The sequence below is a fragment of the Sebastes umbrosus genome, chromosome 23 (assembly GCF_015220745.1).
Source record: "Sebastes umbrosus isolate fSebUmb1 chromosome 23, fSebUmb1.pri, whole genome shotgun sequence".
In the NCBI taxonomy this organism is placed as follows: Eukaryota; Metazoa; Chordata; class Actinopteri; order Perciformes; family Sebastidae; genus Sebastes; species Sebastes umbrosus.
The window spans coordinates 14,734,107-14,761,294 of NC_051291.1; the positions used below are offsets into that span (position 1 = coordinate 14,734,107).

The window sequence follows — 27,188 nt, forward strand, 5'->3', positions numbered from 1 at the left end:
TCCTACTTATTTATTTATTTTACATTTGTATTTGTTGCCGTTAGCGAAAACACAACCACGACGTTGCTCAATAAACTGTCTATTTTGCTGATGGGGATTTGCATTAAGTTTGACAGACAAACTCTCGTATACTGTAGCTTTACTCTGAGTGAGTGACACTTCAAAGTTGTTCCTGTCTTCACCCTGATCCTCTCACACAACAACCGGCAGATTGTTATGAATTGAATTTGAAAATAAAAGATGTTGATATTACTTGTACTATTTTTACGCCTCCGCGCCGGCAACAGCCGTGTTTTTTTTGGGGAATGCCTGGAGCATATTTCTTCAAATATGGCACAAACGCCCACTTGGACTCAAGGATGAACTGATTAGATTTTGGTGGTCAAAGATCAAGTTCACTGTGACCTTAAGTCCATTCCATTCTCGTGAAAGCGATATCTCAGGAACGCCTGGAGGGATATTTACTCCATGTGGCACAAACATCCACTTGGACAGTAGGATGAACTGATGATGATGAAGTGGTGACAATTTGGACAGAAATGGACATACACTTCAACTTGACTGGTTCGCGGAGGCACACAACCGCAGGGTGGTAACACTAGTTTACATATCGCTAGAACATACTGTAAGCACTATGCACAATATACTTGTATTTGGATCAAGTCGATACCTTAATCACCACTGCGAATTGCCTTTTTACTTTTGATTTAAAGTTGATGTTAGACTATTTTGTATTTTTTCCGCAAAGGACAAATGTAAGAAAAATATCTGATTATTGTATTTTCACATTGACATTGATGTGGGTCGACCTGGATAACACTGTGGAGTTCAAGTGCAAGATGTGATGTGGATTAGTCTTTCATTCTTGCTTGTGTCTGTGTAAAAGTAATCTGGATACTACCTAGGTGAACACCACTCCTCATAATACCCAGTATGCCATTGGAGAGGCCTAATGAGCAGGCGACACACATGGGACCACCGTGTTTACAGGAAATGCTGTCGTTTCCCCTTGATAATCCGTGCCGGTGTGTGTCTGATGCTGTGTGCTTTGACAGTATAGGTTCTCCCCACCACATGAATAATGTTCATTAAATTGGCATGTGTGGCGTTGTGTGTGTGTGTGCCTGTCTGCTACGGCTGCATGTGTAATGCTGAGACTTTGCAAATGACCTAAGGACTATAGGGAAGCTTATTTCTGCAACCACTTGCGTTTCCGTCCTAATTGTTCCTCTTCTGCCCATAAACCTTCTACTCTGTGAGTGCGTGTGCACGTCTCTCTGTGTGTGTGTGTCGGCATGTTAAAGAGAGAAGGAAGGTCCTTTTCTCTCTGCTAGCAGTGTCAGCAGGTGAGCTGCCCTATTGGGAGAAAAAGAGAGAAAATCGCCAAAGCATGGAAATTGCTACTCCAAGGGGAGAATCAATTAGGTGCATAGCGGCTCGAGCATAAAGGCGAGGAGGGGCGTAGAGGGGCAGGGGTCCATGCAGAGCGATGGTGCAGAGCCATGCTGATCACCTCCTCTGAGACGATGCATTACTCCTCCTCTTCTGTCGCCTTCCCTTCAATCCATGGACTGATCCTATTGGCTAAAGCTCCCCATGCTCACTGCCTTTTAAACCTCTACTGTGGCTCAGCCTCATTGCTTTTTCTGTCTAGCCCATTTCTTTTCTAATTATAGATAGTCTCAAGTGTGTGCCCTCTTCACCTGTTTTCCTCATTATTCTTTGTGAAGATGCTCTAATCGGTGCCAGATAAAATTTGAACATAGATATGATAATAGTCTTCATGTGCATAATGTATATCCATCAATACCATGCGACAGTTGCCTTGAATGCGTGTTTTGGTGTTCATGCTGCCGTTATTCACTGGGTTTTTGTCTCTTCCCTCTTCAGGTACATAATGTCCTCCATCTCAAGAAAGGCTTGATCCCGATTGGCCGACAGTACTGGACTGTGCCTCCTTCCCTCTCCTCACCGCTCCCAGCCTCAGAACAGCCATGACGTCCCTCGCCAGGACACGGACCTGCTTTTTTGTATGCTGCTTCCTGTCCAGCCTGGAGCTTCCCGCGACGTCACAAACAGTGGTGCAAGCCCCGCAGGCTCACAGCGCCGGCTCCCAAGTGATCACAGCGTCCCTTCAGGAGGAGGAGTATGCGTCGTTTCGCGCCGAGTACCCCGATCGGACATTCAACCATGTGGCGGTGGACTATCGCAACGGCAATGTTTATTTGGGAGCCGTCAACCGCATATACAAACTGTCCCCGGGCTTGGAGGTCCAGGTGTCCCACGAGACCGGCCCGGACGAGGACAACCGCAAGTGCTACCCACCGCGTATCGTCCAGCCCTGCAGCGAGCCGCTATCGCTCACCAACAACGTCAACAAGATGCTTCTGATGGACTACCGGGAGAACCGGCTGCTGGCATGTGGCAGCCTCTACCAGGGCATCTGCAAACTCCTCCGCCTGGATGACCTTTTCAAACTAGGAGAGCCCTTCCACAAGAAGGAGCACTACCTCTCTGGTGTCAACGAGAGTGGCTCTGTGTTTGGCGTCATTGTGTCGTATGGAAATGCCTCTCCCGACATGCTGTTTGTAGCCACAGCAGTGGACGGCAAACCAGAGTACTTCCCTACGATCTCTAGCCGCAAGTTGGCCAGAAACTCGGAGGAGGACGGCATGTTTGCCTACGTCTTTCATGATGAGTTTGTGGCCTCTATGATTAAGATTCCTTCTGACACCTTCACTGTCATCCCAGACTTTGACATATACTACATTTACGGCTTTGCCAGCGGGAACTTTGTCTACTTCTTGACTTTGCAGCCTGAAATGGGGAACGGACCGACCGCTGGATCCTCCTCGACCGGTCGAGAACAGGTCTACACCTCCAAGATAGTCCGCCTTTGCAAGGCAGACACCGCCTTCAACTCCTACGTGGAGGTGCCTGTTGGATGCATTAGTGGCAACGTGGAGTACCGATTACTCGAGGCGGCCTACCTGTCCAAAGCTGGTGCCATCCTGGCGCGTTCTCTAGACGTGGCACCGGACGATGACGTTTTGTTCGCCGTCTTCTCAAAGGGCCAAAAGAGGCGTCCGCGCCAGGCCTCGCAGGACTCTGCGCTGTGCGTCTTCTCTCTGCGGAAGATCAATGAGAAAATCAAGGAGAGGCTGCAGTCGTGCTACAAAGGCGAGGGCACGCTGGACCTGGCTTGGCTCAAAGTCAAAGATATTCCCTGCAGCAGTGCGGTGAGTACTATTAGAACACACACACACACGCATTGTGTGACTTTCAGCCACATTTACACAAGTTTAATGACAATACTGGGCTAATATATTCTATATTAGTAGTTCTTTATTATTCCACTCATACTTTTCGTGCACAAGTACACACATTCTCTACTATGACATGTAGGACTGTACTCGGAATGTACCAGAACAGCAGGCGTCGAGCATTTAGGAAAACGGTATTTCATGAGACTGCATTAAGAAGATCTAAACGCTGATGGTTTCTTATTGTTGTTTTGTTGTTCTGAGGGACATGACAGGTGAGTCTGTCTGGAGGAAAATCAGTAGTGAAGGCTCTCCCAATGTTACTTTAATGAGCCTTGGTGCACTGCAGGAGGCCTCCGTGAAACCCTCTGTTCTCGGGTGGGTTCATGCTCCATGCCATTATGATGCGATATTAACCATCCACTGCCTCTTTTAATCTGCTCACCCTTTAAACAATGCAGCCGAATGCTCAGCCAAATTAGCATAATTCCATTCTCCATAACAGCATTACAAATTCAGTGATTCAGTTCATTTGATTTCTCACTTTGTGCACATAAAAAACAAGGTTAAATTGGGTGTTACATGTTTAGACCACCTTCACACGCAGCCAAAGCAATTTTTTTCTTTCCCCCTGATCTCATTACGTCATTAATAAAAGCTCTGAGTGCATTTGTTAGTCATCATGTTCCCTCTACATGAACCATGTGTTCACTTGCTAATTTTGAGTTCAGAGAGGTGTAGATAATGGATTAGAATAAATAACAGACTGCTCTGAAGAGGTCTGTTTTTCACTGTGTAGATCAATTAAAGGTGTATCGCTGCAAATGGATGGTTGAAAAATTATGCATTGGAATTTTTTGGTATATTTTTTTAGTAACTATGTAGATAATTCATGAAATTACATATACAGTATTTCTGTACTTTCTTTATTAAAGATAAGAAGAAGACTGATTGAGTGAATCCACTCATGAGAAAAAATACACATTTTTTTTTGTCCAAGAAATATAATCAGTGGAATGACGAATAGTACAATCCTTCCTCAGGCCAGTCATTTTTTAAATTTCTTTTTTTAATTAAGGTTCTGGCAACAATTAAATATACTGTACTTCCAGTTCCGAATATGTACAGAACCATTTTTTTCATAGTTTTTTTAACTACGTTAACAAAACAGCACATCTTTACAAACATGATACAATAAAACAAAATAAAAAAAAAACAGTACACAAATCCAGTCATTCTTAATATCTACAAGAGCCACAAATGAGAATTTATATAGCCACAAACACTCCTAACAAGATCGCTTGGTCGTGGCCATATTTCAGAGACATAAATTTGATCCCCTCCCTGCGCCTCAGTCCATATTGTTCTGACCTTAGCCACGCACTATCTCACGCCATTATGAAGTTGACCCTCTCTTGTGTTTGGTTCGGGAAATCACAGTGTTTATCTATTAATCCGTCTCTGGCACGGCACACGTGCCGAGGCGCCTTTGTCTGCTGCTTGAGGGCCTGATAAATCATGCCCGGGGTGGAGCTGTCAGCGGGGAGAGGAAGTGTGAGGGAGCACACCGGGGTTAGCGCTGAGGAATGATGCCATTTCAGCACGCGCCACAGTATCGCCATCGCCACTGCATAAATTAGACCCCGCTGAACAAGTGAGGGTGGACTCGGCAGGAGATAGATGAGTTGTGACACACATACAACACACACGTGCCACCACACTTGTAAGCATGGCCATCGCAGAGATGGAGATGGTAGCTTTTTAAAGGCTGAATAATAGCAATAGATAAATAGTTATGTGAAAGGCTTATTAAGTAATTTATTAAAATGCTGATCAGATCATTCTAGGCTGCTTTAGAGTGCTACGGTCATAAATACATGGACACACAAACATAAATCAGGGCCTATTGCTTGAGCATTAGTAAATTAGTAGATGTAAATATAGGCCATATATATTTCCGATGAGTGTTTTCACAATGAGACCATGTTAAGATAAAGAGTCGAGGCCAAACATAACTCATCTCGTGTGTGTCTCTGATGGATGGTTGGTGTCTCTAATATCCCATGGTAGATTTTTTTTATGAATCGTTGGTTGTTAGTCACTGATTAAATCCTTTGGTGCTTTTAAATGATGCATGACTGGGAGCGCCGTGTCTCCGATGTCATCAGAAATGTAGTTTAAACTCCTCCGTTCACATCCTCTCCGTTCTGGGTTTCCCTTTGCTGTAGAGAGCCACACATCAGAGACACACATTGCTTATACTGTTTAGCCATATTTTGGAAGTCAGAGTGCTTTTTTGGGTTCCTGCACTGTGTAAAACTATAAGGTCTAATGTATGTACATTAGAGCTGTCAAAGTTAACACGATAATTAGTTTTAACGCATTAATGCAACTTGCGATTTTTAGGTTGTAGCGGAGCAGTTTTAAAGCTAGAGTGAAGATGCTAGCATCATATGAAACTAGAAAACCTAAGGAATCCATTGGTAACTATGTCATACTATCTTGTCGCAAAGGAGGTTAAATAACGCTCCAAACTTACACTAAATTTTCAAAGGGTTCGCTTGACCTCTGACCTCAAGATATGTGACTGAAAATGGGTTCTATGGGTACCCACGAGTCTCCCCTTTACACACATACACTTTATGATAATCACATGCAGTTTGGGGCAAGTCCTAGTCAAGTTTTAATCGATTGACAGCCCATTAAATTACTTAAAGGGCCCATATTAGCAGCTTATTATGATTTTCTCTCCATATTTCTTTCCACTTTGTAGTAATGGAGGCTTTTTGTGAGCTTGCAGCTTTGCAAGAGGACATTGTTTATTGTAAATGTCAGTGGTCAGTGTTCGCTTGAAGCGTGTGTCAGCGATAAAATCGTCTCAAACAAACTCGTAGAGGATAGAAATGTTTAAAAAAAATGAACTGAATTGACTGAAACATTTATATTTTGAGATATCAATGTTTTTGAATGAGAAATAATCAAATTCTCAAAGTAGCGATGTGTTCAAGGACACAGGCCTGAGTAGGAAAGTATAAACATTCACCCCTGTTAAACCTTTGTTGCTCTACACCGTCTTTAAGAGGCTTTCAGTCGGAGTAGGCGAGATGGAAAGAGGGTGAATTTGAGAAGAAAAAGTATGCACATAGAATGGTGTGATGGGCGAGAGAGCAATAGAGGGTAAATGGTGAGAGAGTGAGTGGGGTGGAGGGGATGCTTCCTCTCTCCCCCAAATGGCCACGCTTGGCTGAGCCACATAATGCGTGCTCAACAGTATAAGTCTGCAAAGGGCCCGCATCCATAGATCATTGTGAAGTGGCATGTGACCTATAAAAAAACCCGCTGCCTGCTCCTTCCATGTTCACTGTGTCAGCAGAAAAAAAACAGAACAACAAAACAGCGGGATCGCAATAAATTCACTCCGTGCTCTCTTCTCTCTCATCCTTGATTCATTGCTCACTGTCTGCGCCGCTCTTTTCCCCTTTCGCCTGTCCTTCTCCTCATGTTCTTATAAAAATAGTTGCCGCCATCCCCATCTTCTTATTCCGTTATGCTCCCCCCATCCTTGAGTCTGTCCTTTATTTCCTCTTACAGTGCTTTCCCATAAGCACACACAGGGTGAAGTTTTGTCTCTCACCCCCCGCCTCTAAACATGGATGAGGAAATTACAAGGTCGCCTGTAAATCCCTGACAGGCCACGGCCATCCCCTCATCCCTTCTGCTAATGATCATTAATTACGTGTCATTAACTAACATGCCACGGGCTATTCTTCCACATTTGTCATGTGCTATCGACTTCACATTCTGAATTCACTCCAATTAATTAGATTATTCTACTCGGCCGCTGCTGTTTCTTTGAGTCTCTCTTTTTTTCTTGATCTCTCTCACAGTCCTCCCGACACACACTCATTCCTTTCCTCGTTTCATCCTTCACTTGAAAGGGAACTCTCTAATATGACATTCTCTGTCTTCCCTCCAATGTTCGTATTTCATGTTATTGACTCATGTCTTTTATTTCGTTCTGTGTTTGACCAACCGTTGAATGGTGTTGTCTCTTGCGCTGACCATCTCCATCCCTCCTCCCTCCTGATTGCGGAGCTTAATCAGCGGCTGGCTGGCTGCTGCTGATGAGTCAGTCTAGGCCACATCCTCAGGAAAGGGAAAAGGCTAGTGGATTCATTAAGAACATCCAGACTGCCCCCCCCCACACACACACACACACTTCACCCCACTCCATCCACATATCCGCTATCCCGCTATCCTGGCTGGCTCGCTAATTAAATCTCCATACATGATACCACTTGCTAAAGGTCAGAATCCATCACAATATCATTATTCTGTGATTAAACAAATGTCTCCCGCTTCTTTCACCATACTCTGCCGGCTGAATTGGGTGCCTTCATTTCCCTTGCCCTATTATTGTAGTCTTTTGTTGAGCTCTTAAAAAAACTCTTTTGTTCGTTTTCTCTGTCTGTCTTCCCCCTCTACCTAATTCTCTCCCTAGTGAGCAGTACTGTACAATATCTAAAAAGTAATTTTGCAAAATACACCAAGTTTGCAATTAGATTTACCAAGCTGTATCAATTAGGGCTGTAACGAATAGTTTGAATCTTCATTCATAACGTTGATATTCAAATCCTAAATCAACATTCGAATGCTGCACAGCTTCTTTCTTATTCTTTCTTTTCCTAGTCATTGTGTTTAAACTAAGGCTGCCAATCGATTCAACTATTTAATTGCGATTACATCACATGATGGTTCATAGTTAATCACGATAAACGTATGTACCATTTATGTACCTTAAAGGGAGATTTTTCAAGTATTTAATAGTCTTATCAACATGGAAGTGGATAAATATGCTTGCTTTATGCAAATGTATGTATATATTTTTTTTACTGAAATCAATTAACAACACAAAACAATGACAAATATTGTCCAGAAACCCTCACAGGTACTGAATTTAGCATAAAACTTATGCTCAAATCATAACATGGCAAACTCAAGTCCAACAGGCAACAACAGCTGTCAGTGTGTCAGTGTGCTGACTTGACTATGAGTTGTCACCAAACTGCATGTGATCTTATCATAAAGTTGGCATGTCTGTAAAGGGGTGACTCGTATGGATATGGACATGGATGGCGGAGGCATACAACCAAGAAGCGGTAATTCTCGGTTTTCTTAGGGTGATAACGTCCTAAAATATGACAACAGCTTCATTTTGTACAAGTCTGTGTACAGCCAAAGCTTCATTTGAAACCTGGTACAGCCCTAAATGCAATCCAATGCAACAACTAATACAGTCAATCCTACATAGTTTATCATAGCCATACATTTGGTTCAAAAGGTCTTGAATTGTTGAATTGTCTAACATTATGCTACTTTGTCCACCAGCATACATGTAACACATTTAAATGTGATGCAGTCCAATATAACCGACTACATCCTGACAAATGACCACCGAGTTGAATCAACGTCTCTGACACAGCATCAACGAGAAGGAAATATGAAAGCTGTATCTGAATCCCTAATAAACTGTCAACTCTAGCCGGTAATACATGCAGACTCGTTTTTCTCAATTTAGTTTTTTTCATCACTTGAATAAATAGAGTTTTTGATAGAAAATAAGACGGTAATGCCTAGTAATCATTCCAGAAGAAATAATGAAAGATTTTCTGCCAGTGCACAGTGAAGCGGAAAACATGGGTTAGGAAGTTATCAGACACGTCTTTCTCTTTATATTGCGTTCTATTTCCAGCTCCTAGTTTGATTTGTGAATTCCCTTTTTTTTTCTCACCCCAATCTCTGTATCTCTTAAACTCCCATCATGCCTCTGACATTCTCCTACCTTTGCTCTCTTTCCTGGATCTTTTTTAGACACGTCTCTGTTTCATTCAAAATCGTCACGCTGTTTTCGTTAGTTCCATGATTTGACTGTTTTCCATAACCAATATTTATTATCTGTCGTAGCTGCTCAGCTAACGGTTGGCAGGTGCGAGCATCTGCAAACACAAATTCACAAAATATCATCAAAGCCTGCCTCCTCGCATTGAAACCTGCCAACGGAACGCACAAATAAATCAACTTTGCATCAGGCACACCCTGAGAAGTTTGTGTACAGCCATATCCATACACACCTCAATATTTATTCCATTTTCCACCTTTGTTTTTCATATGAATGTGCACTAACTCACATTATCAGTCCCCATTTTTCTGTAACTGCACTGATACGCCAAGGTTGATGGCACATCTTCCCTGAGATGACATGTCGGGCATTGAACCAGCCCTGTGTGTGTGTCCATATAAATGTATATACTTTCTTTCTTTCTTCTGTCCTAATTATTGTGACTGTTTTTCAAAACAGTCCCCAAGGGGAAGTTAAATCTACTTTGTGACAGCGCTTGTGCTCAGCGTCGACACCCGTGCACTCAAAGTGAATTCTGAGCGTTTGATTCAGTCAGTGATGTTAAAAAAAAAAAGCCTCTCTCTGTTGGAATGCCCTGCAGATCCCTTACCAAAATGACAAAGAGCACTGATCTCCCGCCACCAGAAACAGATTCACAATGACTCCTGCTCTCACCGAGACCATGAACTGCATATTTTATTTTAAAAAGAAGAAATACAGTTTTCAGGTTAGCCAGTTTTCATAGAAATAATATCTCTTTTTATCATGGAATATGCTGTGTAACAGCCATTCATCGACCTGCCCCAACATGATTTAAAACTTGAACTAATCTCTGGACACTGTATACATTTCATACCAGAATTGTTGCACTGCTTCTTGCAATATATTTGTAATCTCACTCATTCTGTTTTCTGCATGAGACAGGCATCTAAAAGCAGAAGCAGATGGCTCAATTAAGTATAAGGTTTGACAGTTTCCAAAACAGACTGTTTTTTTGTGAAGACGGAAATAGGAAAATGATTCGATGACACAAGTGGGAGAATGACTTGCGCATTGCACATCTCACTGTGTGAGTGTGTGTTTACTTCACGGTGTGTGTGTGAGATGGTGTGTTCTGTCACGCGTTGCTTGTGTGATGGAGGGCACCATGGATGAGTAGTCAGACAGACTAAGTCTTGGCACAGTAGCCAGTGGTCCATCTGATACACACACTCTGTTACTCACAGGCACACAAACAAATGAAGGGTAGAGCTTCATTTAAACTTGCGGAATCAAAGGTTTTAGCTAAATAAAAAAGGGATTCTTCAGGCAGATCAGACTAGAAGTTATGTACAGGTCCATCACAGATGTGGCTCCCTGAAAACCTGGTCTAATGACAAGATCATAACAATCAAAACAGTTAATTTCCCACTATTTTCCCCAAAAGCTTCTAGCTACCAGTTTCAAAATAAATTGAATTTGAGTATTCATGTGCAAAATTTGAGTTAGTTTATGGACATTTCCAACCATCAAATTTGCAGCCAGTCTCAAATAGTACACTCACAGGCGAATTAACCGATGGATTGCAGCCACCGATGGCACAAGGAATTAATGGTCCTTGGCCTACCTAAGTCCCTCCATTTTTCGCTCAGTGCTACAATTAACAGTTGAGTAAGCTTGGAACCCGGGAGATCCTCGGTCAACTTTCCCCTTTCCCGTTGGGTTATACTTAAATATGCTACGTCTGTTCAAAGGTAACAATACTCTGTAAGTCACATTACATTGCTGGAGTTCTGAGCTGAAAGAGTTTCTGGTGAACCTGCATGATTTCGTTATATTTGGTGCCGTCCCGAAGTATTTTGAAGTAGGTTTCTTTTTGTCAAGTTTGTCCGACCTAGCAATATTAACTAAGGGGGCCCGTACTTATGATTGGTCAATTGCGCATCATTTGCAACTCAAGGTTTGATCCACAAAAGATATTGCGCTTATGATATTACAGCGCAAACGCGCCCATAAAGTTTTGCAGCTGAGTGTAATTTGCCCTTTTTGTTGCGTCTGATTGTAATTATCCATGTGGCAAAGACGTATAAACGTTGCCTTTGCGCTGGCAGAACAATGGAAGAGAGAAAAATAAACCTCAGATCGCGATCTACAGGTCCTGACCGACGAGGTGCAGAAACATTCCTCAAAACTTCAGGCAAGACAGGGTGTTTTGAGAATTACATACCGCAAAAGCTGTGCAATCCTTTTGAATTCTTCCCTCAGTTGGCAGTTAATTAGGTCAACCTATAGCTAAAACTAATCTAGTCTAATAAATCCAACCTTCATGAAGTCTTTGCTAAACATTTTGTGGCAAATTGTATCTGGTGAGACATAAACACATACTGCATAAAGCAACATAACACTCTCTTCATTCAGTCTAATTTGCCTACTGTCATATACTTGTAAAATAAGAACAATACCTTGAGTTTAATAGTTTATACATAGGAAATACAAATTCAGTATTCATCTAGTGATTCCTATAAAGGATTAGAGCTAACAGGCGTTACACGCCTTCCTGTCATTGTGAGCTAAACATTATCCTGCATATCTTGATTTATAGCTGAAGTACTGAATACCGTTTTTGCAGACGCTTAACTTCAAAGTGTCTCACTGTTGCTGCAGGAGTCATACAGCCAATGTTTTACTATAGCTAAATTGAATGTTGACATTATATCTTACAGTGAACACTGCAAACCCACTTAGACCTGACATAATTCTCTAGTGCTGCCAATCATCCTGGCAGGTCAGTCATTTTGCACAGTAGGCTAGTGGATGTCTAAGTGGCTAATTATACAAAGAGCAACCACGAGGATATATTTTTTCATTTTACTCCTCCAGTCTCATGTGGGTTTTTGCCATGTAATCATCAATAACTCTATGTTAAAACAAGCTAAGAAATGTTGCATAAAGACTTTTTATGAGAAAAAACAAAGTGCAGCATGACTGGATTGGGGAAGAAAGTCATTGAAAGTGCTACATGGGAGTATAATAATGCATTGAAGAGAAATAGCAATAAGTGCGAGAAAATGGACTCTCTGGAGCCTCCGACGGTCGAGCAGCGACATGAAGCGCAATGTCTCCGTGGTTTAATGTGTGTCATTAACTCCGTGAACTTGCAGCCAATGGAACGGGCCCTCACAACAGTGCAAGCCCAGATTAGGCCATACATCAGAGAGCGTCGGAGAGCGGATCTCTTTCAGTCCCCCCACTAATCGCATTGAGCAACTCTGTCTCTGTTTCGCGCGCGCCCACTGCCCCCTCTCATTCTCTCCACTCTGTATCTGCTGATCCCTCCGCACAGTCCAGAAGAGAGCTCTCTTTGTGCCGGCGCTGGCAGCCAAACAGAAGCAGAGAGATGGATATGGCTGAGAGTGACCTGATTCTGCCTCAGTGCCTGGCCTCTGTCCAAATACAGAGACTCTGCTCTCCTGTCCCTCTGTCTTCAGGGAGGAACCCTCCGTCTTTTTCTCCTCCGTTGCTACGCTGCGGGACGCCGGCTGAAATCCCCACCAGAGCCGAGCGAGAACAGAGTTTGTAGTTACAAGCCATTTGAGTTGTTGGCCACTGTTATTAATCTAGCACTTTGCACACATATTCAGATGGGTACAACTAATGGTACCCATACCAGTAATTAAACATTTAAGGGTGCTTTCACGAGCCGTAATTTAGTCAAGCAAACTCTGGTGCAGTTCAACCCCTGGTGTGGTTCGTTTGGGGCAGTTGTGAACGCAGTAATAGTACTCTTTTGTTGAGATGGACACAGGGAAATGACAGGTTAACATGAGTGGGAGGGCACTGACCTAGACTTCTGCAGAAGTCTGATGTTTGCTTGACATCCGGGCCAAAGAGAACACACAGAATATGCTAAATAAAGTCCACAAAAATAGAGACGTTTATAAAGTGTTTAAAAAAATGTCAAAGTCTGCGATTCCCCGCATAGAAGTAGCAACTCTAAAGATGGAAAAAGATAAATTCGCTCCTTCATACACGCAAATCAAATCAAATCAAATCAATTTTTAAATTTGGTCCACTTTGATTTGTGCACTGTGAAACTGAACCAGACTAAATAGAAAAGAAACCAAAAGCATTAATTCATCTGATTCGGACAAACCAAACGGAGTATGGCTTGTGAAAGTGCCCTAAATCATATATCTAGTACTTACTGTATATACAGTACGGATGAGTTTGACGTCTTACTTTTTCACTTTAATTTGTTCACAGAAATTGAATAGGATGAGAGAAAAATTAGAGTGAGCAAATAAACAGTCAGAATTGATCGTAAATTGGATGCATTGAAAGCAATTTGTTGGCATAAGTAAACACCCAAATCTCATTCAAGTACCTGTGCGAGTGGTTGCTAAAGGCCGTTACAGGCGTTTTTTTGTGCGATTTGATTATTTCTATCATGAATACTTTCACACATGTACTTTTTTTTCGGAACAAGGTTGATTTTTCTGAGCTTTCACACCGCAAATAAAGGCAATCAACCAATCAGGTTGTACGGAGCGGGTTGAGTTGTGCCAATATTTATGAAACAACAACACGGAGGCTCCGTAGCCCGAACCAAGACAGCAAACTTTATTACTCCTTTCAACCTTGACAAAGGCAGCGCAGACCAGACCCACTCCTTCCATTCTTATCTTTCACAATAAAAGCCCTAGATATATAATATTCACAGGCAAGTATTTCATATTTTTGTGTCGTTTATTCGTCATGCCCCCGGTGTTGAAAGGCCTTTACTCGCGAATATCTTTGTACATTTTTTTTTTAGTCCTACAACAATTCATAATTTGTGTCTATGCAGAAGTAAAATCAAATCTGTGCATACTGTTCAAGCTTCTGGAGTGAGATCCTTGGAAAGTAAAAGACAACAGAAAAAAGAAGATAAAAAAACCATCCTCAAGGTCTACATGTAGTTGGTGTCAACCAATGGATGGACAGCATGCAAATCCCTGTCCATCGTACGTTAGACAGAAATGGTTGAGAGAGAAAAAGCAGTGAAAAAATGTGTTTGAAAATGCATTAATGAGATGGTGTGAGACAAAGAAAAGGGGCATAAAACATGATAGAAGCTGTGACAGCGGCGCCTTTATTGGCAGACAATGTCAAGGGCTACGTTGATATTATTTGGTATTCTGACTGGAGACGTCTCTGGCATCACAACTACAAATGTCATGTTCTGCTGGTGGCGTAATGAAAATGTGTCTGCTTCCTTAAAGGGGCTGACAGACAAAGTATATTTCATTAGATTGCAGAATGCGGGACAGAGATGGCAGCTGTGATTGGCAACCAGCAGAAATAATACAGCATGTGTCAGTGACGGGACATGAAAACACACACATACACACAAGCATTGTCTTCTTGCACACGCATCACCCCTCCCTTAGCAGCCACACGCACAAAAATGTGTTGACAGAAACTCACAGATAATGTAAAGTCATTTTTAATGATGAAAACCACTTTGACTTGAAAAGTAATCAATCTTGGGAGAAATGGCTGCACTGTTTATTATCTTTTGAGGCTGCATTCAATCATCCAAATACGACAAAGTACCCCATTTTGCTTGTGATAGACCCCGTTAACCTTTGAACCCTGGGGATGGCGAGGCTCCTCTTTAGAGTGGTGCAGGAATGAATCCTAAAACCCGGAAATGAGTGAATTTTGAAGCTTTTACGTGTCTTAAAAAAGGCGATTGCTAACAAGTGGCTAAATGAGACTACAAAACGTCAACAAGCCGACTCGTCCGCCTTTACAGCCTCATTGTGTATACCCGCGCTCAGGCGACCGGTGGTGTAATTCGCTTTGTTTACAGCCTAACGTTAGTTTTTTCCTTCTGGCAATTTGCATTCACGCTCATAAATGTTTGTTTGTCACAGATCTTATATTCTGCAATAAATAAAATTCTGCTTTTTGTCAAGGGCGATTCCACCTTCCTGGTTGGCCTACAAAAACTTGTCATCCCTGCACCACTCTAAAACTGATGGCAACACAGTGAGGGTGTTTCTTTCCCTCACAAAAACAAGGAGTTTTACCAAAATGCATTGAGAAACAGCTCTACCGGTTACTGGAGAATACATACAGAAAGTAAACACTATAGTGGAGGTCAGTGTTGGCTTGTTAGTGTGTCGGAAAAGAGGAAGAAATGTGTTGATTATGAATCATTGTCTGCATGGAGTGACCCTGGTTCTCATCAGAGCACCATTAATCTAGCAGTGATCCACCACATGACTTGTAGGACCTGTAGAGAGTGCATTCTTGACATCAGCTCGTTGTGAAAAGGTCAGGGGGAAGACTGTCCACTTAAATATGTTTTTTCTCGTACACCAATTTTCATCTTTGTTGACTCTTTGGCATCTCAGTCTTGTGTTGTTATTCATCATCTCTCTTTACTCCACCTGTCTTTGTCCTTATCTCAAACCCTCTAACCATATGACATGATCTTGACCCAAATTCAGGTCATCTCTATCGATCATCCATACCTGCTTCATATAACCATAACATGTTATAGCCTAAAGCTCATAGAGGCCTCTACAAGCCATGTTCCATTTGTCTAATGAAAGCAAGCCTCATATTTCCTCTGTGGCTCTCAGGCTTCTGATGATGATGATGGCCTTTAGTGAAAGGTTGTGAGGAGACACTAGGTGCTCGAGGAGATTGATCGAAAGCCCAGGGGGTGCACTTCCAGGAGGAAAAATAAGACATAAACTAAAAAGACCCTCTGCCCCCCCGGAGCACCCCACCTCTGACAGCTCAAACCGCTAGGCGACAAGAGACTTGAAATGGTTCGATAGGTTTTAAGCTAAAATGAAAGCCGAGATCTTATCAGTGCGTATTCACCTTTTTTTCTTCTGAAGGAAGGATATTCCTATGTACATGTAAGGCCCAGGTTGTTTTTTCATAACTCATACCCGCTATCTCCTCTTACTACTGACGTTTTCTGTGCGTTTTGAAAGAACGTAACAGCGCCGTCGACTTCCAAGGCCTCTCTCTTCCGACAACAACCCACCACATTGCTAAGCTATCAATCAACAGCGATGCCTGCTCCAGTACTAAAGCCAGTGTTTCAAATCTGTCCATACACATAGAATAATGACCAATCCCCAGCACCATTATTCTCTTATCAAAACCCATAAGTCATTCTGCCCACAGTGACTGCTGTGAATATCCCCCCGGCAGGATAAAACACTCGCATGCAAACACAAAATGTAGAGAGGCACAATACATGGAACACACCCATCTGTATTTAATAAGAAAATCACAGCAGCATGTCCGCACAGAAAGCACAACAGATGAACCTCCGTCAAGAGTTGTATTTCTCCCCACTCTGACTCCGATTTTCATATATATATATTTAGATGAATCGCAGTGATTCGCCTCAGTGTGATGATGCAGCTTTTTTTTTTTTTATTATTTCACTCGGTTCACTTTGAATCGTTTCACATTGAGTATCTTGCCGCACTGGCATTTCTGCAGTTGCTGTTGCATTGGCTGGACGGTGGGGAATTGTGCCTGACAGAGCAGCCTCTGGCGCTGTTACAGAGCTAGAGCCTGGCTGCAGTCTTCTTCCATCTTCATCTCTCTCTCTCTCTCTTACTGCTTTCCACATTCGCCGTTTCCTGCAGCTGACGCACACATGCATACAAATGCTCACACGTTCTCTCTCACATACAAACTGTTTTCTCTTTGACCTATAATGTCCCTTACAGAAATACATTATGCAATACAAAATTTTGATTCTTATTTTCATTAATGTCGGTTTATATCTGGATAACCATGCTCAATACTGCTACCAGACTCTCTGCATAACTTACCCCAAACCTTCCTCCATTAAAGGGATAGTTTGGGTGTTTTGAAGTGAGGTTGTAGGAGGTACTTATCCATAGTCAGTGTATTACCTACAGTAGATGACGGTCGGCACGCCCCCAGTTTGGACACAGACAGGAGTTACCGCACGGAAGCAAAGTAATGTACTGCTGAGGACGGGGCCGCCAGCAAAACGTTTTTTAGCCACCTAAAAGAAAGGCTCACATATAAAAATCTATATAAATTTAGGTGTACGCTATATTTAGAATATTTTAAATATAGCGTACACTTAAACTGATGCTACTTTTTTAGGTGGGCCTTTCTTTTAGGTGGCTAAAATATGTTTTGCTGCCGGCCCCGTCCACAGCAGTACATTGCTATACTTCCGTGTGGTAACTCCTGTCTGCTTTTCCAAACTGGGGGCGTGCCGATCGTCATCTACTGTAGGTAATACACTGACTATGAATAAATACCTCTTACAACCCTACTTCAAAACACCCAAACTATCCCTTTAAGACCTTTGCAGCATACAGCTCCATCCAAGAGATGCCTAAGCAGTGCCCTTCACATGAACTCTGTGGTCAAAGACATTCGTATTTCTAATATTAATGAGTGAAACTGAATCAGATTTGTAATGTGTTCTCCTCTCTTCTTCTTCTCCGCTGCAGCTCTTGACCATCGACGACGACTTTTGCGGCCTCGACATGAACGCGCCGCTGGGCGTGTCCGAGATGGTGCGCGGCAAGCCTCTCTTCTCCGACGCCGTCGACAAAATGACCTCCGTCATCGCGTACGTCTACAAGAACCACTCGCTGGTCTTCGTGGGCACAAAAAGCGGACGAGTCAAGAAGGTAAGGAAGCAGGAATGCAACTGACGAATGGCTGAATTGATGGAGGCAGAGATTTGGTTTCCCCTCTGTTAGAATGTGGAGTAAGGGCTGGGAATTGGGGACTGCTGGATTGGAGGAAGGATAGTAGTAGTAAGGCAGATTGACTTTCAGGCAAATCAGCTGAGTCGGCTGCATTTTGCAGGGGGTAAAGAGGTGTGTGTGTGTGCATGAAAGAGAGCGAGAGTGAAAGGAGGAAGTGTGTGTACTTCACTGTGGAGAGAATTTGAATGTGTGTGTGTGTTTTGAGGAAGGGGAGGGGGATCAGGAGAGCCCCCCTGAGGGGGTTTTATTCCTAGAGCAAAGCCTATCTGGTATCTCTCAACATCCTCTTCATCCACTGCACCATATATCACACATAGCATACACCCAGTATCAGGAGCATCCGCTGCACTTTTCCTTCACTTTGGACTTGTATAAAATCCAGAGCCCTGGGGGCAGATTGCAGCACGCATCAGCATGTTGCAGAACTTGCTAGACAGCACAGATCAGCATGTTGCAGAATCGATTAGACAAAGTTTCTTATCTGTTTCTTGAGGCAAATTGAGGGATCAGAATAGGATGAAATACATCCTTTATTAAGTGAATTACTTAACGCTTTGGCAGAAAGTTTTTGGGCAAAAATGACATAATAACTGTTCAGCATATTGTGATTCAAGTGTTCTGAGAGATAACTTGATTTCTGCACCTCCTCATGGCTCTGTTTTCAGGCTTTAAAAAAATCTAGCCCTTGACGGGAGACTTTGGCCAATCACAGGTCATTTCAGAGAGAGTGACCCTATTAAGCGTTCCTATTGGCTGTGCTGCGGTTGGTGGGCGGCGCTTGGTATTTCCTTAACAGATCTCAACATGGCTGTCGGGGTCACACACTTACTCATTTTACAGCTAAACAGTACACTACAAGGTGTTTCTGAAAACATTTGAGGTGAGAAATAGGAATTACAATAACAGAATATTGATTCATATTTGATCAGCGCTGCCTAGTTTGACTGTTTGATCTGAGTTTTTTGACAATATACTAAGAGGAAATCTAGATTATTATTACATTATTAGTAATTTTATGGGCTCTGATGGCTTTTGGAGCTCCTGAAAACCTGCAGTAATGTTTCTGCAGCTGGGGAGTGTCGGCCATAGTGTTAGCGAACAACTTTGACCATACTGTATCTGTCTCTCCCTTGAAAAACATGTCACACTCTGTGTGACAGCCAAGCCCTTGGCTAAACAAGATTTGTCTCCTCCGAGTTAAACAGCACTGGATAAGCCGGGTTTTGGCGTGTTGTCGCTTCCACCCTAGACTCCCCCCCGTGCCCCTGTGCCCTCCCTCGTGTGGCAGCCCTTTTCTGGGCTAATGGGATGATGCACTGCTGCTAGGTGTGATAGAAGGGTGGCAGCTCCTGTGCTTTTACTCCCACTCCCTCGCGCTCACACACACATATATATCATAGGGGGGCCATGACTGAGACTAATTCCGGGGCAGTGAGCCTCACAGGCCTGGGGAAAGCAGCATTACACAGAGAGGAGGAATGAGAGAAGGATGGAGGGAGGCTGAGCTGGAGGGGAGAGTTTGGACAGATGGACTATATTCCTGAAATGACGCATGTCTTAAAGGGGAGGAAGAGAGTTTGTATGTGGATGATTTGAAGGGGAGAAAGATGAAAGACAGATTTGAGGAAGTTAAACAAAGATGCGATTGAGGCCGGAACAAGCAACCGATGTTGAGAAGTGTGTTTTTCTCCCGATACACCGTCAGTCTGGAGGGCTGGTTGTTTGTTTTTGTTGATTACGGCCCCTGTCTGTGTTTGTTGGCTTTGTTCCGCACGGGAGCAGAGTGATTGAGGCAGCGGTTTTTCCATGTTGTGAGACAATAACCGACACGTAGGCAGATGTTTCGAACGGGGGGAAATATGCAATCATATTTAATACCTACTGCTCGTCTGTGATGATGAGTGCGAGTTAGGAAAGGGAAGATTTAGTGGCTTTTGAGTGTTGAAAGCATAACAAGTGGTTTTCTGAATATTGTTTTTGCTTCAGGATGTTAGAAACATTTTTCTTCCCCTGTTTATCTTTGTGCTTTCTCTTCTTGGCCTCTCTCCAGACATGCCTCTCAAAGCCACATATTGGCACTTGAGAGAATCGCGTCTGCAGGATTTTTGGCATTGTTTTTCCTCAAACTCGACATGAATGAAGATCAGATTGTGCACATATGGGATACATTCAGGCAAAGAAACTCCACAGACGCTCACCATCTTTGACAAAAGGTGATCAATATCCCGTGTCAACACACACATGCACACACACAGAGCCCTATTACAAGCCCATCCTCCCCTCCCATGTACATACTTTCCCCTCCCATGTCGTTAACTGTATACCATTAGATGACATCACAGGCAATAAAAGGCAACAACAAGACAATAAAAGGTCCTAGCTTCAGTCCACCTCCTTCATCAGTGACTTTATAACCCCTCCGCTAATGGATGTTGATTTATATACACTCCCCCACCTCACTTGTTCCATCCCTCAACCCCCTCCTCCTCCTCTTCCTCCTCCTTTCTCTCACTTCTTCTCTCACACACACCAATCTTTCAGTCTTTTCTATTGTTATTTATGACGCTGTGACCAACACGTCACCCTGTATAAATTTAAGCATTACGGTAAAAGAGTTAAAGTGGACGGACGTTAATGCAGCGGTGTCTGGGTGAGCTAAATGTTGAGTGTTTACAGGCTCACGTTTATGACATCATGAAGTTGAGTCGGACAGGAAGCTGAGTGAATTAAATTCAATTTGCTCGTGAAATTGTTTTATGTGATGGGGGTTAGAGTAAAATTAGTATGTTAGTATAACGTGAGTCCCGCAGTGGACCAGACTATACAGACATGGTTGTACTTCTATACTGATGATTAACATATTATATATTAACATAATGCATTCCCTAGCCCCTAAACCCAACCTTAACTATCACATCTGCATACTTAGCCCCAACTCTTATCTCAACTTCAACCTCAACAGGAGGCGTAGAACAATATTTGTCTTGGGCGATTACACTCCATTAACGTTGAGTATCTTCATGTAATATAGGCTCATGATTAAGAAAGAAGTTAGGACATGTCCCCCAGGAGACTAAACACTAGTGGTTAGGGTTGGGATTCCCAAGAGGCCCCACAATACAATATTCTGACGATTTTAAACATTTTGCAGTGTGCTGGGTATTGCGATAAGATATATTGCAAAATGTTTGCGACCGTTTGTCAACTGCAAATTATGCAGTTTGTCAACATCTGTTGTGTCTAATAAGAGTTTTCACTCTGTTCATCTCAGAGTTTTCATTCACATATCTTGAGGTCAGAGGTCAAGGGTCCCTATTGAAAATGGCCTTGCCAGTTTTTCCTCGCCAAAATCTAGTAACTTTGGAGCGTTATTTAGCGTTCTTCCCGACAAGCTAACATGACATGGTTGGTACCAATCGATTCCAATCGAGGTTAATAGTTTATATAATAAAAGATTGATACTGTATCGGTATAATATTGTCACGCAAAATATCGCACTACTATGCTGTATCGATTTCCCCCCCCCCACCCATACTAGTGGTGGTGATGGACTGAATTGTATAGTTGTTCTGAAAGACGAGCATAATGATGTTTTTATGGGCGTGGGAAAGCAAAAAGTGACAGAAAATCTGGGAAGTAAGGTTGGCCCGAGAAGAAACAACAAGAAATTCACCAATAGAAAAACCAAGTCTTTACTCTCAAACGGCCCTTTGAAGAAGAAAGGACCAGCCTCGCTTTGCTCTCATGGTCTACCAATTTCAAGTCCGTCCTCGCAAAGATAGCAGCGCAAGACCACACACATACATAGCCCTTGCCTTTTAGATGTCTCTGATGCTGAGTGGCTGTGTTGTGTAAAGTCCGTATTGACACAGTCTAAGCGGAATTTCATAACACCCTCCTGTCAGCATAAAACAGGCAGTGCTGTCGAATCAGTAGGATTTTGTACATGCCCACAGCTACAGCCATGCTTGGCCTTTACTGTCTCACACAAGGCTTAAAGCCTTCACATCACACAGGGCTCATATGATCCGTACACCTCCATTCCTTTTTCCATTTCACTCTTTTTTGGTTTCCTAGCTCTTTTGAATTGATTGAATGTCTCTTCTTCTCTCCTCTCATTTCTTTTGCTTCCCCTCCCTCTCTCCACCTCCGTTCGCCCTCTCCTCATAATTTCCGTCTTCCCCTTTCCCCTTCATCTCCCTCCCCCCTGCTCCGTCTATCTGTCCATGGCTGAGTGGAGTTGCTGTGAGAGCTCTTTGATGGCTACCTCCTGCCATTGGAAGTGAATGGACCATATGGCTTCCGTCAGCCTGTCCGTCGGTCAGTTTGTGTGTGCGTTGGTCTGTGGCTTAAAGGAGGAGATGGAGATGTGATGGAGATAAAAGGTCCGTGGCTGGGTAAGGTTTAAACCCATTTACTGCAGGTCAGTGCACAGCAGCAGGTCAAGGGGAAAGCCTTAACCCCCCCTGCGGGCTTTGGTTTAGTTTATGGTCATCTGGTCAGGCTACACATTAGCATGAGACGGACACACACGCATGATACTCACACACTGCACACGGTTGCATATATTGAGATAAGCACACGTGCATGCATCAGTGAACACTTACAGTGTTGGACAAAGGCTGGCCAGGTAGCTCCACGGGGCCCGGGGATGGAGAGGTAGACTATGGGACGAGAGGGAGGTGTGGAGGGCAGAAGTGGAGGGAAGAGATGAGATTGAAGGCCACCTGCCGAGGTGCTAATGCATCTCCGCTCTGTCCGTCCCCGATGGGGGAGCACTGGCGCTCAATACAATGAGCAGCTAACCTTGAACTTGACACAGACGAAGGCACGGCATAAAAAGGTAGCGGGGTCGAAGAAGCTGAGGATAAGTGTGTTTATGTTTCTGCGCCCTAGATATCACCAGTTTCTACAAAAGGCACTTCCAAAGGTACAGTAGTGTCTGTAAAAGCAGACACGTGCATGCTTCTTGGAGTGAAACGTCTTCTCCGCAGAGCATTTAGTCAGTATTTGGCCAAAGGCAAAGAGCAAGGGTGTTGGGGTTTGTGACAATTTGTTCACCTCTTCGCCGCAGCCACCACTTTTCAATCTGTTCCAGTCAGACTAGAGAATAGAGAACAAGAAGAAGAAGAAGAAGCAAAGACAGAAAGAGGGAAGAGATGGAGAAAATAGTGGAGAAAAGAAGTGAAAGAAGAGGGTAGAGTGACGTGACGGATCGAGAGCGAGACAGAAAGGTGAATCAGTGGTAGTTTGCAAGGCTATAGCTTCTTGAAGGAGAAGCTGGCACGAGTAGTGTAGAGACAGAAAGAGAGATCTGTCATTTAAGGTTGTCAGGGGAGATGAGCTAGAAACGGGTCAATTTCCCAACGCTGAATGGTTAATGTTTGTTGTTGGGAAGGGAAAGGTCAAGCTCTCACTTTTGACTCAACCTCTGCCAATTTCTCTGTTTTGTACTCTGTACAGCTCTTTCCAGCTACAGTCATCTTTTTCCTTCTACTACCTGTCTGTTGCCCTCATCATCACGAACATGCCATTTAATTTTTCACTCCTTTGTTTTCCTCTGCCATGTCACTCTTCATCTTAATTCCCTTTCCCATCCCATATCCATGCCACACAAAGTACTTTTCATTCATCTCGTTCTTCAGGTCATTCTGCCGGTGTATGAGGATTTCCCCTGATTGTATCATTTTAGTTTAGATTGACTGTAAGTATTTAAACAAGCAGATACAGTTCATAGAAAATCATTTCACACCTTAGCGTTAAGGATGTGACGGTGGACATTTTACAAGAAAAGACGGCGCTCAGTATATGTAAAGCGCTTACTTGATCTTTACCGTCGGATGGCTGTGTCGTGCCTCTCCAGACCAGCTGTGCACACCGGCTGTGACCGCTCCGTCCTCCTCACGGCGATTGCCTCATTAACAGTTATGGTTCCCTTATAGCATTGGGTTTAACTCTGAAATATTGCCAAATAGGCGATTTTGCTTTTTTGCTTCGACACCAAATTCTCCGTCATCGTCTGTCACCTCTCTCTCATCCCGTGTGTGTGTGTGTGAAATCTGACTCATGCTGCTCTGAGCTGAGACTCCGTACAGAGCAGACACTTTCACTTTCAGTTTTTAGTCGTTACCGACTATTTATTGATAACACGGCGCTGATATGCCAAAATGAACTAAATGAGTTTTACTGCGACTACCGCGGCGAGCCTAATATGAAGATTTCCCCTGAATGTATCATTTTCTTCAGGTTGACTGTAAGTATTTTAAAAAGCAGATGCAGTTCAGAGAAAATCATGTCACACCTTTGCCTCAATGAAATGTGTTTCAGTAAAACTAAATATACGTAGCAGTATTTGACTGACTGTACCAGTAAAACATTCAGACAACAGATGGCACAGCCACATTGATTGAAATGTAAGTCCAATTATTTCCTTTTGAACTTATTACAATCACAATTAACATTGCATTTCTGTGGCATTCCCCGTCTAATAAAACGAACGTGGGCTGTCCTGCTAACTGCCTCTGCTGTTGGCACAATAGATTATGGATGGATAGATGTGTGGGTGTAAGAGCTTTTTTACGTGAGATATTTATTGCTCTGGACCAGTCCCATATGTTTCGTGGGTTGATTGTGTCCTTGTTTCCCATGTGTGTGTGTGTGTGCTTGTCTGTGTGTATGTGTGTGTATATGATGGGTTGGTTAGTCCCAGATGCAGATTATTGAAATGGGCTGAGCTGAGCCATGGTCAGTGGAGCAGAGGATTAACTGCTTAGAGCTAATGATGAAATATGCTTTAGGACGGGCAGGCGTCGTGTGTGTGTGTGTGTGTGTGTGGACAGTGGTTTCTGATTTAAACCCCCCCTCCCACCACCCACCCTTGTTGTGCTATAAACACTCTTCAACGCAGGTGCACACACACTGCTACTATCACATCCGGCCAGTAGCCATTACAACCCCACCCAGTAGTCCATTCATTCTAGCCCAGTTGTCTAAACCGCTGCTGCATTCAGCCAGTATTCCCAGAATGTCAATGTTCCAATACTGTTAAGTATTCCTCAGCAGTCTTCCTAGTTGCCTTGGCGCTGCGTGTGTTGCTGCTCCCCACACCAGCCAGCGCAGCAGCACACACTAAAGCATGCTCAGTCGTGAGTTGCCATGGTAGCACAGGCTGTTCCACACACACACAGGATCAAATGTATATAGAAGGCATCAACGCAGGGAAAACACACACATATCTAAGAGTATATCGGGATGTATTGAACTCCCAGGGAAGCTTACTGCACACAGCGTAGACATTATGCTGATACAACGGACTGAGTGCACATTAGGATGATCTGATCCGACGATAGCAGTCTGGTGTTCGATGACAGGTGCTGTCGACCTCACAAGCTATAAGGCTGATTGAACACAATATTAATGTGTTGGTGTTTTCGTCTCGCTGTGTTAACTGCTGTCTGCTACTCTGCTATTTGTTGTAGGGATAGAAAGGCATGTCAAGGGGAATCAGTCAATGGGAACCCCTCGCCACCTTATGCTTCTTTTCTTTTGCACCATTGTTCCTGGCCAATTGTTTCCACATACATCTTCTTCTGGTAATTGCTTGGTGCACAATGTTTGCTTGATAGGCCCCCTTCCAAAGTCCAATTCCTCCTCTAGATTTGGTAAATAGTCTGTGTGTATGTGTGTGTCCTACTTGTATAGGAGGTCTCCGCGTATATAATGGTGAATTCAGTGCAGAAAATCACGGGAGCTAATGAGAAGTGAAGTCCAGTAATGGCCTGGGAAGAGCATCAGAAGGCAGTGGTTGCCTCGCGTGCTCACAATCCCCACAATACTTGCCGCACCAGCTGCCAACACAAAAAACACCTCGTCCAGTAGCCAGGCGGTCTGACTGGGCAGCAGCAGGAAGAGTCCATGTTGAATTCAGTCGGGAAGCCTCAGTGTTCGCTCGTAGATAGATATGGGGTAGAGTTGGAGGGAGTGAGGGAAGGGGAGTGGACGACGGCGTGGAGAGAGAGAAAAAATGCAGGGAAACTGGGCATGGTTTTGGGGGTTGAAAAAAGACAAGGGGGAAATGAAGAGAGACGGTTGGATGGATGGATGCATGATGGAGAATCAGAAAAAGACAGATGGGGAGATGCAGAGAGGGATATATTGCTGGGAGATTGAATGTGCAACACATGGAGCGGTTGAGAGAGAGAAAGCAGAGATGGATGGATGGTAAGGGTGGGAAAAAAATGGCCTATGTATCGCAATTTTGCTTTTTTACGATTTTGAAATCGATTTTTTAATGCCAGAATCGATATATTTGCTTCATTTGAGTCTATGCCGAGGTAGAAAGAAGTCACCGCTTTTATTGTTGTAGTCAGAGTAATGTGACGTCATATCTGTTCCGTATCCGTCAACCAAAACAAACCGAAACAATAAAGTACAATATGGCAGAGGGTGTGCATGGATACAACGTGAGCCCTCACATTTTGAATCCAAAGTGGTAAACACTACACATACAGTAAAGTATGGAAACACTTTGGGAAAAGCAGAGCTAGACATCATGGCTAAAGCTGCATGTAAACTATGTCATGGATGGCTAACATTCTGGTATTGCGGTAACGTGCGGTCAAGCCACCTGTCACTCTCATCTCCGTGGTCAAATCGGCCGACGCTACAACTGTACACTGACGTTTATGTTAAATGCATTCAAATGGCCCCGATGGAGCAGAAGTATACACGTGTGACCACGTCTGGTTTTCAAAATAAGGTGTTAACAAAATGTATATATGAAATACATATATGGAAATAAGATCGAATGGATTATATTCACCATACGTATAAAACATTACATGTCCCTTGTAAATTAAAAAGAAAATACCACTAATTTGTGAAAGAAATGTCTTTATTCTTTGAATTTTGGGTTGCTGGAAAAAATTCATCTCTGACTACATAATTGCTGAAAATCAAACATTTTAATATATTAATTTACATATATTCCTAAGTAAAAGTCCCTAGAAGTGTATGACTCAACTTTAGTTTAGTGTTAAAAAAAAAGTAATAAATCGTGATATCGAATCTCAATACTTGTAGGATCGCAATACTTAAACATCACAATACATATCGAATCGGCACCCCAGTATCTGGATAGTATAGAATCGGGAGGTAGGTGAATCGTACCCGGCTCTAATGGATGCAGAGATAAAGTAAATAATCCAAGGGAAAAATGAAAAGATGGAGGGACATGGAAACAGAGAGTGAGGAAGAAGCAGAAAGCAAGGG

The 27,188-nt window shown here is 43.2% G+C and overlaps 1 protein-coding gene across 2 annotated transcripts in view; it reads left to right on the top strand.

Annotated features, from left to right (window-relative positions):
* plxna4 (plexin A4) overlaps positions 1–27,188 on the top strand; it is a 288,054-nt gene that overhangs the window by 34,123 nt on the left and 226,743 nt on the right. For both annotated transcript variants that reach the window (XM_037759850.1, XM_037759849.1), the window contains exons 2-3: positions 1,891–3,239; positions 17,655–17,837. In XM_037759850.1, the coding sequence (XP_037615778.1) occupies positions 1,995–3,239; positions 17,655–17,837 (1,428 nt within the window). In that variant the 5' untranslated portion in view covers positions 1,891–1,994. The remainder of the gene's footprint in view (positions 1–1,890; positions 3,240–17,654; positions 17,838–27,188) is intronic.